This window comes from Microcaecilia unicolor, chromosome 2 (assembly GCF_901765095.1).
Source record: "Microcaecilia unicolor chromosome 2, aMicUni1.1, whole genome shotgun sequence".
Taxonomy (NCBI): Eukaryota; Metazoa; Chordata; class Amphibia; order Gymnophiona; family Siphonopidae; genus Microcaecilia; species Microcaecilia unicolor.
The window spans coordinates 512,683,135-512,699,544 of record NC_044032.1 but is presented as its reverse complement, the minus strand read 5'-3'; the positions used below and the strand labels follow the sequence as shown (position 1 = coordinate 512,699,544).

The 16,410-nt window shown below is 50.2% G+C and overlaps 1 protein-coding gene across 1 annotated transcript in view; it reads right to left on the bottom strand.

Moving 5' to 3' along the window:
- The window catches only part of MED28 (mediator complex subunit 28), a 52,472-nt gene that overhangs the window by 13,466 nt on the left and 22,596 nt on the right, over positions 1–16,410 (bottom strand). Inside the window, exon 3 of the mRNA XM_030192607.1 lies at positions 2,605–2,717. Within this exon, the coding sequence (XP_030048467.1) occupies positions 2,605–2,717 (113 nt within the window). The remainder of the gene's footprint in view (positions 1–2,604; positions 2,718–16,410) is intronic.

Sequence of the window (16,410 nt, the reverse complement as noted above, 5' to 3'; positions counted from 1 at the left end):
CTATTCAATATCTTTTTGGCCCTTATGCTCACTATCATTCAAGAGCAGGGCTCCGCACCTCCTGTCATCAACAATCACCCTTTGTGCTTCTATGACTCAGTGAGAATCCTTGGTGTTATATTTGACTCAAAGCTCACATTTAAACCCCAGATCAATACCACTGTCCGTTCTCACCTTCACCTTATCTGCGCTATTTGCTCTTTTTTTTTTTTTTTATTATTTATCATTTTCAAAATAAACATTTACACAGAATAAATGTTGGGAAATCAAGAAAATATTAGAAGAAAAATATATGTCCTTTACATCAAGGCACAAAAAGGAATTACATTGTTACTTAGTCCACAATAATTTGGTCAAGATACAAGGAAATTATTACACAAATTAAAAAGAACTCTTTAAACAATTCAATTGTGAGGGTAGAGACCATTCCTGCTAGCGGTTTCAGCTCCCTACTGGTGTGACTGATATCCTTTCGCCACCACTTTCTTTAGCAACTATAAACTGCCGGTTTATCCAGTTCAAAAAATACATAATATACAGTATTCAAGGAAATAATACATCTACAGGCAAATTTCAGTTTGAAAGTGCCTCCAAGTGAGAGAACCCGAGACCTAAGTCCCAGAAATTCTCTTCTCCTCCGCCTCTGAGTAGCTTTACTGAGATCAGGAAAAATTTGTATTTTTGATCCAAAAAAACTGGGTTAAGATATGTCTGAAGTATAGTCTGAAAACATGGTTTCTATCTGTCTCGAATGCAAAAGAAGCAAGGAGAGTCGTACGCTCCATTATCGTCTCTAAAGATGCTTCTAATAGTTGTGAGACATTCAATTCTGGAGCTTCTGTTCGAGCTAAACTAGCTCCTGTAATATATAAAGCTTTTATAATTGGAGGTATAGCTTCTTTAGGAATACCAAGCACTTCAAGGAAATATTTCTTCAGCATTTCTATAGGTGATATTAAAGGAGTCTTAGGAAAGTTTAGAAATCTCAAATTATTACGCCTAAGTTGATTATCAAAAAATTCAATTTTTCTATGAGTCAAATCTTTCTCAATTGTCATATTGGCAACAACAGTTTGTAAGTTCTTTATTTCTTGCAAATTTGACTCACATTTTCTTTCCTGCTCCTTAGCCTTCGATTCCATTGTTTGTTGAAATACTTTTAAGTCCTTAACTTCAGAATTGAAGGAGTTAGTTAGTTGAAGTAGGGATGAATTGATAGTCTGAATCACTTCCCAGAGGGCTTCCAAAGTAAGATATTTGCTCTTTTTTGACTCAAAGTTCACATTTAAACCCCAGATCAATGCCACTGTCCGATCTCACCCTTCACCGTATCTGCACAATTTGCTCTTTTCTTTCTCCTCTCTTCGCTCTCTCCTCTTTGCCCTGATTACTCGGATGGACTACTGTAACTCTATTTAGGCTGGTCTTTCACTTCACTCAAGCATCTTCAATCCAATCAACAGCCATTAAACTCATTCACCATGCACGCCGCTTTCATCATGTTAGCTCTTTCCTCCGCCTTCAACATGCCTGTCTCCTCCCATATCCACTTCAAACTTCTTGTTAGTTTTTAAATGCCATCCTCTCTCTACTCCAGCCTATTTACACAAACTTCTGATTCTTATGCTCCTACCCGCCTCCTCCGTTCTTCCTCCGACAATCTACTTTGCATCCCTCTCCCTCTGCTTTATATTTAACTATTTCCCGTGACACTGCCTTTAGATATCTCGGTCCTAAGCTCTGGAATCCTCTTCCCTCCCACCTTCGGACTGCCACTTCCCTTCCCTCCTTCAAATCCCTTCTCGAGACTCTGGCTTTTGATCCTACATCCTCCTATGCCCTGTCTGTGCTCCCTGACCTCACTGCCTACAGTTTTCTCCACCCTTTTACCTCCATCAGTATTACTTTTGGGTTTTTTTTTGTAAACCACTTAGTCTCCTTTTGGATCTATTTGCAGTATATCAAGCTTTGGAAAATAAACACACACACACACTAAAGACCTAAACCAAAACAACCAGTGGAGCAAGAAATATTAAAGCAAACAAAGCAGACAATATAGAGCTCTGTGGAACTCCACGTCAGTTGGCACTTTGATGATCTGGATGAAGCATCCAATACTAAGAAGGTATGGACAGTCAAAAAGGACATACACCAGCGTAATTGGACAGCAAAAGCTGGTGATTCAGTAAATCAAACGTAGCAGCCAAGTCCAAAGAAACTGTCAAAGCTACCAAGTCCCCATCTAACTTAAAATGTAGTTCATTTAGAAGGGCTGTGAGAACCGATTCAGTACTATGTACCACCCTGAACCCTGACTGATAGGAATTTGAAGTCAACAACATTCAAATGAGCCATCAGCTGACAAAGCACAACAGATTCCACCAGCTTGGCCAAAAGACAAAGATTAGAAAATAGGTCTATAGTTTGCAGGAACCACAGAATTATGGGCTCCAGGTTTCAGAATAGATTTAACAGCTTGCTTCCATGATGAACACCACCAATTTTATAGTCTCCCTGCTATACCAGTGCATAACTTGCTTTGATCTTCAATTTGTAAACAAGTTTAAGCACAAATATAATGAAAACAAAAATTGAACCACTTACCTCTTTAATAACTTGTTCTGGTTTTTGAACAGATAACTGTAGTCTTTTCTGTAGGAAAAAGCATTCGGTTTGTCTTGCAACATCCAGGAATTTTTGAATACACTGATCTACACCTACAAAATAATAAGAAAAAAAAAATTCAGACACACATAAATTTGATAAAGTGAAGCAGAGCCTTCTGCAGTAGCTTCAATATAGCGAATGCTACATACCTGTAGAAGGTATTCTCCGAGGACAGCAGGCTGATTGTTCTCACTGATGGGTGACGTCCACGGCAGCCCCTCCAATCGGAATCTTCACTAGCAAAAGCCTTTGCTAGCCCTCGCGCGCCGATGCGCACCGCGCATGCGCGGCCGTCTTCCCGCCCGAAACCGGCTCGTGCCGGCCAGTCTCATATGTAGCAAGACAAAGAGAAGGGAAGACACAACTCCAAAAGGGGAGGCGGGCGGGTTTGTGAGAACAATCAGCCTGCTGTCCTCGGAGAATACCTTCTACAGGTATGCAGCATTCGCTTTCTCCGAGGACAAGCAGGCTGCTTGTTCTCACTGATGGGGTATCCCTAGCCCCCAGGCTCACTCAAAACAACAACCATGGTCAATTGGGCCTCGCAACGGCGAGGACATAACTGAGATTGACCTAACAATTTATCCAACTAACTGAGAGTGCAGCCTGGAACAGAATAAACATGGGCCTAGGGGGGTGGAGTTGGATTCTAAACCCCGAACAGATTCTGAAGCACTGACTGCCCGAACCGACTGTCGTGTCGGGTATCCTGCTGCAGGCAGTAATGAGATGTGAATGTGTGGACAGATGACCACGTCGCAGCTTTGCAAATCTCTTCAATAGTGGCTGACTTCAAGTGGGCTACCGACGCTGCCATGGCTCTAACATTATGAGCCCTGACATGACCCTCAAGAGCCAGCCCAGCCTGGGCGTAAGTGAAGGAAATGCAATCTGCTAGCCAATTGGATATGGTGCGTTTCCCTAAAGCCACTCCCCTCCTGTTGGGATCAAAAGAAACAAACAATTGGGCGGACTGTCTGTTGGGCTGTGTCCGCTCCAGGTAGAAGGCCAATGCTCTCTTGCAGTCCAATGTGTGCAGCTGACGTTCAGCAGGGCAGGAATGAGGACAGGGAAAGAATGTTGGCAAGACAATTGACCGGTTCAGATGGAACTCCGACACAACCTTTGGCAAGAACTTAGGGTGAGTGCGGAGGACTACTCTGTTATGATGAAATTTGGTGTAAGGGGCCTGGGCTACCAGGGCCTGAAGCTCACTGACTCTACGAGCTGAAGTAACTGCCACCAAGAAAATGACCTTCCAGGTCAAGTACTTCAGATGGCAGGAGTTCAGTGGCTCAAAAGGAGGTTTCATCAGCTGGGTAAGAACGACATTGAGATCCCATGACACTGTAGGAGGCTTGACAGGGGGCTTTGACAAAAGCAAACCTCTCATGAAGCGAACAACTAAAGGCTGTCCTGAGATCGGCTTACCTTCCACACGGTAATGGTATGCACTGATTGCACTAAGGTGAACCCTTACAGAGTTGGTCTTGAGACCAGACTCAGATAAGTGCAGAAGGTATTCAAGCAGGGTCTGTGTAGGACAAGAGCGAGGATCTAGGGCCTTGCTGTCACACCAGACGGCAAACCTCCTCCATAGAAAGAAGTAACTCCTCTTAGTGGAATCTTTCCTGGACGCAAGCAAGATGCGGGAGACACCCTCTGACAGACCCAAAGAGGCAAAGTCTACGCTCTCAACATCCAGGCCGTGAGAGCCAGAGACTGGAGGTTGGGATGCAGAAGCGCCCCTTTGTCCTGTGTGATGAGGGTCGGAAAACACTCCAATCTCCACGGTTCTTCGGAGGACAACTCCAGAAGAAGAGGGAACCAGATCTGACGCGGCCAAAAAGGAGCAATCAGAATCATGGTGCCTCGGTCTTGCTTGAGTTTCAACAAAGTCTTCCCCACCAGAGGTATGGGAGGATAAGCATACAGCAGACCCTCCCCCCAGTCCAGGAGGAAGGCATCCGATGCCAGTCTGCCGTGGGCCTGGAACAGAACTGAGGGACTTTGTGGTTGGCTCGAGATGCGAAAAGATCTACCAAGGGGGTGCCCCACACCTGGAAGATCTGACGTACTACACGGGAATTGAGCGACCACTCGTGAGGTTGCATAATCCTGCTCAACCTGTCGGCCAGACTGTTGTTTACGCCTGCCAGATATGTGGCTTGGAGCACCATGCCGTGATGGCGAGCCCAGAGCCACATGCTGACGGCCTCCTGACACAGGGGGCGAGATCCGGTGCCCCCCTGCTTGTTGATGTAATACATGGCAACCTGGTTGTCTGTCTGAATTTGGATAATTTGGTGGGACAGCCGATCTCTGAAAGCCTTCAGAGCGTTCCAGACCGCTCGTAACTCCAGAAGATTGATCTGCAGATCGCGTTCCTGGAGGGACCAGCTTCCCTGGGTGTGAAGCCCATCGACATGAGCTCCCCACCCCAGGAGAGACGCATCCATCGTCAGCACTTTTTGTGGCTGAGGAATTTGGAAAGGACGTCCCAGAGTCAAATTGGACCAAATCGTCCACCAATACAGGGATCTGAGAAAACTCGTGGACAGGTGGATCATGTCTTCTAGATCCCCAGCAGCCTGAAACCACTGGGAAGCTAGGGTCCATTGAGCAGATCTCATGTGAAGGCGGGCCATGGGAGTCACATGAACTGTGGAGGCCATGTGGCCCAGCAATCTCAACATCTGCCGAGCTGTGACCTGCTGGGACGCTCGCACCCGCGAGACGAGGGACAACAAGTTGTTGGCTCTCGCCTCTGGGAGATAGGCACGAGCCGTCCGAGAATCCAGCAGAGCTCCTATGAATTCGAGTTTCTGCACTGGGAGAAGGTGGGACTTGGGATAATTTATCACAAACCCCAGTAGCTCCAGGAGGTGAATAGTCATCTGCATGAACTGTAGAGCTCCTGCCTCGGATGTGTTCTTCACCAGCCAATCGTCGAGATATGGGAACACGTGTACCCCCAGTCTGCGAAGTGTCGCTGCTACTACAGCCAAGCACTTCGTGAACACTCTGGGCGCAGAGGCGAGCCCAAAGGGTAGCACACAGTACTGGAAGTGACGTGTGCCCAGCTGAAATCGCAGATACTGTCTGTGAGCTGGCAGTATCGGGATGTGCGTGTAGGCGTCCTTCAAGTCCAGAGAGCATAGCCAATTGTTTTCCTGAATCATGGGAAGAAGGGTGCCCAGGGAAAGCATCCTGAAATTTTCTTTGACCAGATATTTGTTCAGGGCCCTTAGGTCTAGGATGGGACTCATCCCCCCTGTTTTCTTTTCCACAAGGAAGTACCTGGAATAGAATCCCAGCCCTTCCTGCCCGGATGGCACGGGCTCGACCGCATTGGCGTTGAGAAGGGTGGAGAGTTCCTCTGCAAGTACCTGCTTGTGCTGGAAGCTGTAAGACTGAGCTCCCGGTGGACAATTTGGAGGCTTTGAGGCCAAATTGAGGGTGTATCCTTGCCGGACTATTTCGAAAACCCACTGATCGGAGGTTATGAGAGGCCACCTTTGGTGAAAAACTTTCAACCTCCCTCCGACCGGCAGGTCGCCCGGCACTGACACTTGGATGTCGGCTATGCTCTGCTGGAGCCAGTCAAAAGCTCGTCCCTTGCTTTTGGCTGGGGAGCCGAGGGGCCTTGCTGAGGCGCACGCTGCTGACGAGAGCGAGCGCGCTGGGGCTTAGCCTGGGCCGCAGGCTGTCGAGAAGGAGGATTGTACCTACGCTTACCAGAAGAGTAGGGAACAGTCTTCCTTCCCCCAAAAAATCGTCTACCTGTAGAGGTAGAAGCTGAAGGCTGCCGGCGGGAGAACTTGTCGAAAGCGGTATCCCGCTGGTGGAGCTGCTCTACCACCTGTTCGACTTTCTCTCCAAAAATATTATCCGCACGGCAAGGGGAGTCCGCAATCCACTGCTGGATCCTATTCTCCAGGTCGGAGGCACGCAGCCATGAGAGTCTGCGCATCACCACACCTTGAGCAGCGGCCCTGGACGCAACATCGAAGGTGTCATTCACCCCTCTGGCCAGGAATTTTCTGCACGCCTTCAGCTGCCTGACCACCTCCTGAAATGGCTTGGCTTGCTTAGGGGGGAGCTTGTCCACCAAGCCCGCCAACTGCCGCACATTGTTCCGCATGTGTATGCTCGTGTAGAGCTGGTAAGACTGGATTTTGGCCACGAGCATAGAAGAATGGTAGGCCTTCCTCCCAAAGGAGTCTAAGGTTCTAGAGTCCTTGCCCGGGGGCGCTGAAGCATGCTCCCTAGAACTCTTAGCCTTCTTTAGGGCCAAATCCACAACTCCAGAGTCGTGAGGCAACTGAGTGCGCATCAGCTCTGGGTCCCCATGGATCCGGTACTGGGACTCGATCTTCTTGGGAATGTGGGGATTACTTAATGGCTTGGCCAGTTCGCCAGCAATGTCTTTTTGAGGACATGATGCATGGGTACTGTGGACGCTTCCTTAGGTGGAGAAGGATAGTCCAGGAGCTCAAACATTTCAGCCCTGGGCTCGTCCTCCACAACCACCGGGAAGGGGATGGCCGTAGATATCTCCCGGACAAAGGCCACAAAAGACAGACTCTCGGGAGGAGAAAGCTGCCTTTCAGGGGAGGGAGTGGGATCAGAAGGAAGGCCATCAGACTCCTTGTCAGAGAAATATCTGATGTCCTCCTCCTCCTCCCACGAGGCCTCACCATCGGTATCAGACACAAGTTCACGGACCTGTGTCTGAAGCCATGCCCGGCTCGACTCCGTGGAACCACGGCCACGGTGTGAGCGTCGAGACGTAGACTTCCTCGCCCGCACCGGCGAAGCTCCCTCCGCCGACGTCGTTGGGGAGCCTTCCTGGGAGGCGACCACAGTCGGTACCGGAGACCTCACCCCGGGCAAGGGGCCAGCCGGCGCCTCACTCGACGGTACCGGAGGCGCAAGCACCCCCGGTACCGGAGGGGAAGGGCGCAACAGCTCTCCCAGGATCTCTGGGAGAACGGCCCGGAGACTCTCGTGCAGAGCGGCTGTGGAGAAAGACATGGAAGCCGATGCAGGTGTCGATGTCAGAGTCTGTTCCGGGTGTGGAGGCTGTTCCGGGCTGTCCAAGGTGGAGCGCATCGACACCTCCTGAACAGAGGGTGAGCGGTCCTCCCGGTGCCGATGCCGATGCCTACTGGGTGCCGACTCCCTCGGCGACCCAGAGCTCTCGGTACCGACGCGGGAAGGAGACCGGTGTCGATGCTTCTTTGACTTTTTCAAACAAAGCATGTCACCGGAGCTTCCCGGTACCGACGAGGAGGACGTAGAATCCAGCCGTCGCTTCCTCGGGGCCGAGGCCGAAGAAGGTCGGTCTTGGGGGGGCTGTACCGCAGGAGCCCTCAGGGTAGGGGGAGACCCACCCGAAGGCTCACCGCCACCAGCAGGGGAATGGACAGCCCTCACCTGCACTCCAGTCGAAGCACCACCGTCCGACGACATCAGCACTAGTGGAGGTCCCGGTACCACCGACGCCGACGCAGCCTTCCGATGTCTCGGCCCCGACGACGCAGAGGGTCGATGCCTCGATGCACTCGATGCAGTCGCGGCCGAGGACGGAGGTCTTGACGCTGTCGACGTCGACGCACTCGATACTCCCGGTGCAGATGCCGACTAAGAGCCCGAGAACAAAACGTTCCACTGGGCCAATCTCGCTACCTGAGTCCTTTTCTGTAAAAGGGCGCAAAGACTACAGGCCTGTGGGCGGTGCCCAGCCCCCAGACACTGAAGACACGACGCGTGCCTGTCAGTGAGCGAGATTACCTGGGCGCACTGGGTGCACTTCTTGAAGCCGCTGGGAGACTTCGATGACATGGGCGGAAAAATCACGCCGGCGAAATCAAAACTCGTAATTGCGGTAAGGCACCAAAAAGAGGGGGAGAAAAAATTTGACCCGAGGCCTCAAAAGGGCCTACCCCGAAACCGAAAGAAAACTTAACGGGGCAAAAACTGGAAATACAGGAAGGGGAAAAAGACCGAAAAGCCTTCTTCCGAAATCCTTTTCTTTTTTTAGCGAAAAGTCAAAAGATGCGCGAAGGTCAACTTAAGGGGCGCGAACGGTGTAAACACGACCGTACCGAGCGCGGACAAAAGAAAACTGATGAACACGAGCCGGTTCGGGCGGGAAGACGGCCGCGCATGCGCGGTGCGCATCGGCACACGAGGACTAGCAAAGGCTTTTGCTAGTAAAGTGTTCCGATTGGAGGGGCTGCCGTGGACGTCACCCATCAGTGAGAACAAGCAGCCTGCTTGTCCTCGGAGAAACATTTCTACATCCGTCTGTTCATCTTCTTATCTGTACCCTTCTTCTCCACTGCTAACTCCAGACTCCGTTCCTTTCATACCAGGTCTGGAATAGCTTCCTGAGCCAGTACATCAAGCTCCATCTCTGGCCATCTTCAAATCTAGGCTAAAAGCCCACCTTTTTGATATTGCATTTAACTCCTAACCCCTGTTCACTTGTAGAGTACCCATATCTGTTATCATTCCCACCTTAGTAATTCCCATATCCCTTATGGGAAAATTAGGTTCTTACCTTGGTAATTTTCTTTCCTTTAGTCATAGCAGATGAATCCATTACGAATGGGTTGTGTCCACCTACCAGCAGGGGGAGATAGAGAACACTGAAAACCATAGTGCCTCTTATGACAGCTAGCTCCATCTGCCTTTCAGTATTATGAAATTTCCAAAGCAGTGTTACATCGCAAAGTAGAATAACATGAATTTTCCTCACAGCGAAGTAGAACAGAAATCCTGAAGACTGTTTTCCAACTTCTCCCAATGAGGGAACATGTCTGGCAGGAACAACTGAACACAAAACAGTGTCAATTAAACAAAACATCAGTCAATCCAATCAATCAATCAATCAATCAATCAATCAATCAGGGAGGGCTCATGGATTCATCTGCTATGACTAAAGGAAAGAAAATTACCAAGGTAAGAACCTAATTTTCCCTTCCTTGTCATCAAGCAGATGAATCCATTACGAATGGGATGTATCAAAGCAATCCCTAGACAGGGTGGGAACAGTCCACACCACGAACCAGCACTTGAGCTCCAAAACGTGTATCCCTCCTAGCAGCCACATCCAGCCTGTAATGTCGGGCAAAAGAGAGCTTAGAAGCCCATGTTGCTGCACTGCAAACCTCTTGAAGAGAGAGTGCTCCAGTTTCAGCCCAGGAAGAGGAAATCGCTCTTGTGGAATGTGCCTTAAAGGCAACAGGCCAGCCAGACAGCAGATATGCTGAAAAGATGGCTTCTTTGAGCCAACGAGCCAGGGTAGCTTTAGACACTGGAGTCCCTCTGCGAGGACCTGACAACAAAACAAAAAGGTGGTCAGAGGTCCTGAAGACACGCGCAGATATTGCAACAGAGCCCTTCGCACATCCAGAAGGTGCAACTGCCCAAAGGATTCTGAAAACTCCTCTTTAGAAAAGGAGGGCAGGAAAATAGGCTGGTTTTAGTGAAACGCTGAAACCACCTTAGGCAGGAAGGAAGGCACAGTACGTACCATTACTCCGGACTCTGAGAATTGCAGAAATGGGTCTCGACAGGACAGCGCCTAGAGCTCAGACACCCGTCTCGCCAATGTTATGGCCACCAAAAAGACCGTATTTAGGGTCACATCCTTCTCCGAAGCTCGCCTATGCGGCTCAAAGGGCGAACACTGAAGAGCCTTTAATACTAGCCCCAGGTTCCAGGCCGGGCAAGGGGCTCGCATGGGAGGACGGAGCCGAAGCACCCCTCTAAGAAACCGTGCCACATCCGGACAAGCAGCCAGGGAGAGGCCTCTGACCTTCCCCCCAAAACATGCCAAGGCTGCCACTTGAACATGCAGGGAATTGTAGGCCAAGCCTTTTTGTAAACCATCCTGCAAAAAGTCAAGTATCGGCGAGACTGAAGCCCGCATGGGTGCAATTGCTTTAGAAGCACACCACGCCTCCAACTGGCGCCAGATCCGAGCATAAGCAACGAAAGTGGAACGCTTGCAGGCCTGAAGGAGAGTGGAAATGACTTTATCAGAATAGCCCTTGTCTCTCAATTGCACCCTCTCAATAGCCATGCTGTAAGACCAAAGCTGCAGGCGTCCTCCATGGTCACCGCTCCTGTGACAACAGGTTCGGTACCAGAGGCAACGGAAGGGGAGCCTCCACCAGCATCCGCCGGAGGTCCGCATACATACCACGGCCGCCTGGGCCAATGAGAACCACCTCTCCTTGATGTAGCCGAATCATTAAGGGCCACGGAGGGAACACATACAGGAGGCCCTGAGGCCAGGGTTGAGCCAAGGCATCCAACCCCGCCGAGCAAGGATATCTCCGTCTGCTGTAAAAGCACGGGACTTTGGCATTTGCGCTTGTGGCCATAAGATCCGCTACTGGCGTCCCCCATTTGGCACAGAACTGCAGGAATACTTCGTCTGCAAGTTCCCACTCCGCTGGGTCGATTTGATGCCTGCTTAGATAATCGGCTTGCACGTTGCTTTGACCTGCAGTGTGAGCTGCTGACAGAAACTGTAGATGCAGCTCGGCCCAGTGGCAAATTTACGCGGCCAGTGCTCTGCACCGAGTGCCGCCTTGGCGGTTTATGTACGTCACTGCTGTCGTATTGTCCGACAGAACTCTGACAGCCAGTCCTTCCAGGGTCATATGAAAGGCCAGAAGCACCTGGAATATTGCTTTTAGCTCCAGGCGATTGATGGACCACTCCAATTCCTCGGGTGTCCAAAGACCCTGGGCATGCCTTCCCTGGCAATGTGCTCTCCAGCCCTTGAGGCTGGCATCTGTTACCACCAGGCACCAATCGGGAAGGGCTAACGGATTTCCTCGCCGCAGCATGCTGCGAGCCACCACTCCATGCTGAGTTGGGTCGCAGGGAGCCACGTGAGTCTGCGCTGGTAATCTTGAGATATCGGAGACCATCTTTGAAGCTGGGAACACTGCAGAGGTCTCATGTGCGCTGTTGCCCACGGCACCACTTCCAAGGTGGCCATCACTGACCCCAGCAGCTGGACAATGTCCCAAGCTCTCGGGCGAGGCATCCTCAGGAGCAGACGGACCTGGTTCTGAAGCTTGCACCGCCTTTGCTCGGGTAGAAACACATACCCCGAGGCTGTGTTGAACCGGACTCCCAAATATTCCAGAGATTGAGAGGGAGTCAGGTGACTTTTGGCTATATTGACGACCCAGCCCAGAGATTGCAATACTGAGACCACTCTGGCTGTTACATGATGACTCTCTTCTGCAGAGTCCGCTCTGATGAGCCAGTCGTCTAGGTACGAGTTAACCTGGATACCCTCTCGCCTGAGAAAAGCAGCTACTACCACCATAACCTTGGAAAAGGTTCGGGGAGCTGTGGTAAGGCCAAAAGGCAAGGCCCGAAACTGGAAATGCTTTCCCAACACCGCAAACAGGAGAAACCGTTGGTGCAGGGGCCAAATAGGAATGTGCAAGTAAGCTTCTTTCAGGTCCAGAGACGTGAGAAACTCTCCTGGCTGTACCGCAGCAATGACGGAGCGCAGGGTTTCCATGTGAAAATGCCGCACTCTTAGAGGTTCGTTGACTTTCTTTAAGTCGAGTATGGGTCGAAAAGACCCGCTTTTTCGCGGCACCACAAAGTAAATGGAGTAACGACCGCAGCCGTGCTCGGCGGGAGGCACAGGGATCACCGCCCCAAGGTGCAACAAGACTTGTAAGGTCTCCTCTACCGCCGCCCATTTGACGGCAGTGCCGCATTGGGACTCCACAAACACGTCTCTCACCGGGGCGCATAATTCCAGATGGTAGCCTTCTCTGATCAGGTCCAAAACCCACTGATCTGAGGTAATCTTGGTCCAGTCCTCGAGGAAAAAGGGAAAGACGTCCTCCTACTGCAATAATCGAGGAGTGGATCGGCACACCATCATTGAGAGGGTCGCCCTTGAACTCCGGGCCTTGAGTCACCTGCTGAGGAACGCTTGTCCGAACGAAAGGAGTTCCTCTGCTGAAAGCGGGCATGACAAGTGAACCCAGCAGAGCGCCTTAGGCGATACCTACGAGCTTCATGGAAGCGAGGTCTTGAAAAGGAAGGAACCACCTGACCCTTGGAAGAAGGCCGCGGCCTATCCTCGGGCAGCTTCTAGGGTTTAACTTCTCCCAGGTCTTTCACAATTTTCTCCAACTCCTCTCCAAACAGGAGAAGGCCCCGGAAAGGCAACTTCACCAACCTTTGCTTACAGGCCATGTCAGCCGCCCAATGCCGTAGCCCTAGAAGGCGGCGGGCGGCCACCGTCACAGACATCTGTTTAGCCGAAGCTCTGACCAGATCATAAAGGGCGTCAGCTAAAAAGGACAAGGTGCCACCTCCGCAAGGGGCTCCGCACCATCTCCGGGCTGTTCTACTGCCTGTTGCAACCAAGAAAGGCAGGCTCTAGCAGCGTAAGAACTGCACACAGACGCCCATAAGGTTAGGCCTGAAATCTCAAAGGACCGCTTAAGTGCTGATTCCAGCCGCCGGTCCTGCATGTCCTTCAGGGCAACCTCTCCCTCTACTGGGAGGGTGGTCGTCTTTGTCACCGCCGTGACTAAAGCGTCCACTTTAGGCATCCAAAAAGGGGCCAAGTGCTCCTCACTCAGAGGGTACAGATGCGCCGTTGCCCTGGCCACTTTCAAAGGCCCCTTGGGGTCAGCCCATTGAGCCAAAATAAGCTCTTGGATGGAATCATGCAAAGGAAAGGCTCGAGCAGGCTTCTTAGTACTTGCCATCCTCGGATTACCAGAGGAGGCCTCGCCAACTGCAGGATCATCAATAGAGAGGGCCTGCAAGGCGTCAGATAAGCGCTGGCAGCTCATCGTGGTGGAAAATCCGAACCCTAGTTGGATCATCCAGATCCAGTGGCAAACCTGCACCGTCCTCTGGCCATGAAGGCCTGCCAGATCCCTCAGAGTCCCCGCACCCCGACCATGGGGGTGGGGGGGGGTGCGCCACTCTCCGACGGGGAATTCATCCATCTGCGCTTAGCGTGCATCCAACGCTCAGGGGAAGCCTCAACTACCGGCAGTCCCGGGCCATCATCCCTTAAGGGGGAGCCAGGCAACAACACAGTGCCAGGCACCTGCGGCAGGGCTGTTTTTAACATGAAGGCTTTATGCAAAAGCAGCACAAACTCAGGGGAGAAAAACTCACCCTGGCCTCCCAGTCCGCTGCAGGAGTCGCGGGGAAAGAAGCCCCTCTGGTCAACTCAGCCCGAGACGCCCCTCCGGCCTCCGACTTCACCGCAGGAGTCGTGCCATGCGAGGCATCCAAGATGGCGCCCGCTGCCAGGTCCCTCGAGTGGGAAGAAACATCGCTCGCCATGCTCGTGCCGACTCTACCGTCTGAAAAGCATGCTTTATAGAGCCCCGCTGCAGTTTTGCGCTTGCCACAACGGAACAGCGCTTTACATTCTCAGCAGTCATCGCCGAAAACGGCAGAAAAAAATTCAAGATGGCGGAATTTGCACCAAAATCACCCCGTAACGGGACCTCCCCGGAGGAGCAGGAAAAGCGCTCTTACCTCAAGAACCGAGTCCAGGAGCTGTACAACAGAGAATCAAGCCTCAGGAATAAAAGCGCTAAAGCGCAAATTTTTTTTTTTTTTTTTAACACTGTGAGGAAAGTTGGAGGCAGACAGCTAGAGAGGTACTCCGGAGGCAGAGAAAGGTGGGAAAGGCAGGGATAGGGCGAACTTATGTGCCTGCATCCACACATGGGTAGGAAAAGGCAGGGAAAGGACAAGCCTATGTGCCTACACCCACCCTGGGGGGGAGGGTAAGGCAGGTAAAGGGCAAACCTATGTGCCTTTAAAGTGGGCTCTCAACAAATGCAGAACCACAGCACCCCTGCTAGAACTGGCAAAAGCATAGGAGCCACCCCAGGCAGAATTTGAAGGAGCTGAACAAGCTGCATCCACCCTGCTGGGGAGATAGAGAAATACAGAAAGGCAGATGGAGCTAGCTGTCCTAAGAGGCACTATGGTTTTCAGTGTTCTCTATCTCCCCCTGCTGGTAGGTGAACACAACCCATTTGTAATGGATACATCTGCTTGATGACAAGGAATTGTCCTGATTAGATTGTAAGCTCTTTCGAACAGGGACTGTCTCTTCATGTTCAAGTGTACAGCGCTGTGTATGCATAGGCGCCCGGTATAAGAGGCTTGGACAGGCTAAGCCTCCCCTGCTGTGCTCTGAGAGGTTTAAATTGTTCCTCACAGCAGGAGCTGCAGTGAAAGCCCTCTAGCCTTGTGTAACCAATTGTAGAAATTGGTTTATGGCTTGTTTAGCTTACTGCTGGGAGAGCTGGGAGGGGGGGGGGGGGGCGGTTGGCTGGAGGTGTCCTGGGTTGCCAGGGAGATATTTAAGGAGGATGACTTCCTGACCTGCACTGAGCATAGATAGCAACAGAATCGGATACTGGACCAGCATGATCAGAAAAAGTCACCAGACTACAAAGGTAGAAAAGATCATTTTATTTTCATTATAGTGTTTGGAATATGTCCACTTTGAGAATCAGGTGCTCAACATTAAAAGTTTATATTTATTTACTTATTTATGGCATCTTATCCCACATTAAACATGAATTAGGGTGTTTTGTGGCTCTACATGAGAATTGTGATGATATGATCCCTTGTTTCATATTGTTGACGGTCTGCATTTTCCGTATGGGTGGTATATTGGTGTATTAGGTTCTGCCCAGTGTAATATTTATGGTACAGTAAGGTTCTGAGTGTGTTTTTTTCACAAAGTTGTGCATAGTGTTTTGCAGTTGAGTGATTGTGGTTAGAATATGCTTTGAGCAACCACTTTATTCTTTGACATATGATACATATCTAATATCTAAATTTAATAAAAGGTATTATGACTTTTATTTATTTATTTTTTCTGTGTGTTATCAGACAATTATGGATTTAAGCTCCACCCCTGGTCCCATCCCCTTTAGCCTCCCCAAACAGTTGGGCCACTGACCGCCTATGTGTGTACGTCTAGTAGCACTATAGAAATAAATAGTAGTAGATAATGGGATTCGGATGGCAGCATTCTCAGTGCGGAGGGGCACCCGTCAGGGCTGTCCCCTCTCTCCTTTATTGTTTTTGTTATATTTGGAGCCATGAATACATACTATTTTGAAAGATCCAGATATTACAGGACTTGAGGTAGAGGGTTAGATGTATAAAGTTTTGGCTTTTGCAGATGACCTCTTACTGCTTCTTTCTGGGCCTCAGTTGGCACTGTTGCAACTCTTGGGTGCCATAGACAAATTTCATCTTTTTTCGGGATTTACTTTGAATACCTGGAAATCTGTGGCTTTACCAGTGCGGCCTTTGGTTCAGAAAGAGTGGGTTGGGGACTTTCCTTTGAAGTGGGCGACTTCTCATATTAAATATTTGGGTATCCGCATCCCTCAGGATTTGACGCAACTTTGACTATAATATTACACCCATGTTGCAGACCACTAAGGCAAAATTACATCTTTGATGTTATCCTCTTTTTCTTCTAGGTAAGATAGCACTCTATATATAATATGATCCTGCTATCACAATGGCTGTACCTATTTCAGATATTGCCATTCACGTTGGCTGCTTCCACTGATAGGAGTTTCTTCTTAATGGTTGGTTGTTTTTGATCACAGCTTTTGATGCAACTATTTATAGTTCTTTGTTTCCACTTTCTCTTCCTGTTTCTCATATATCATGACC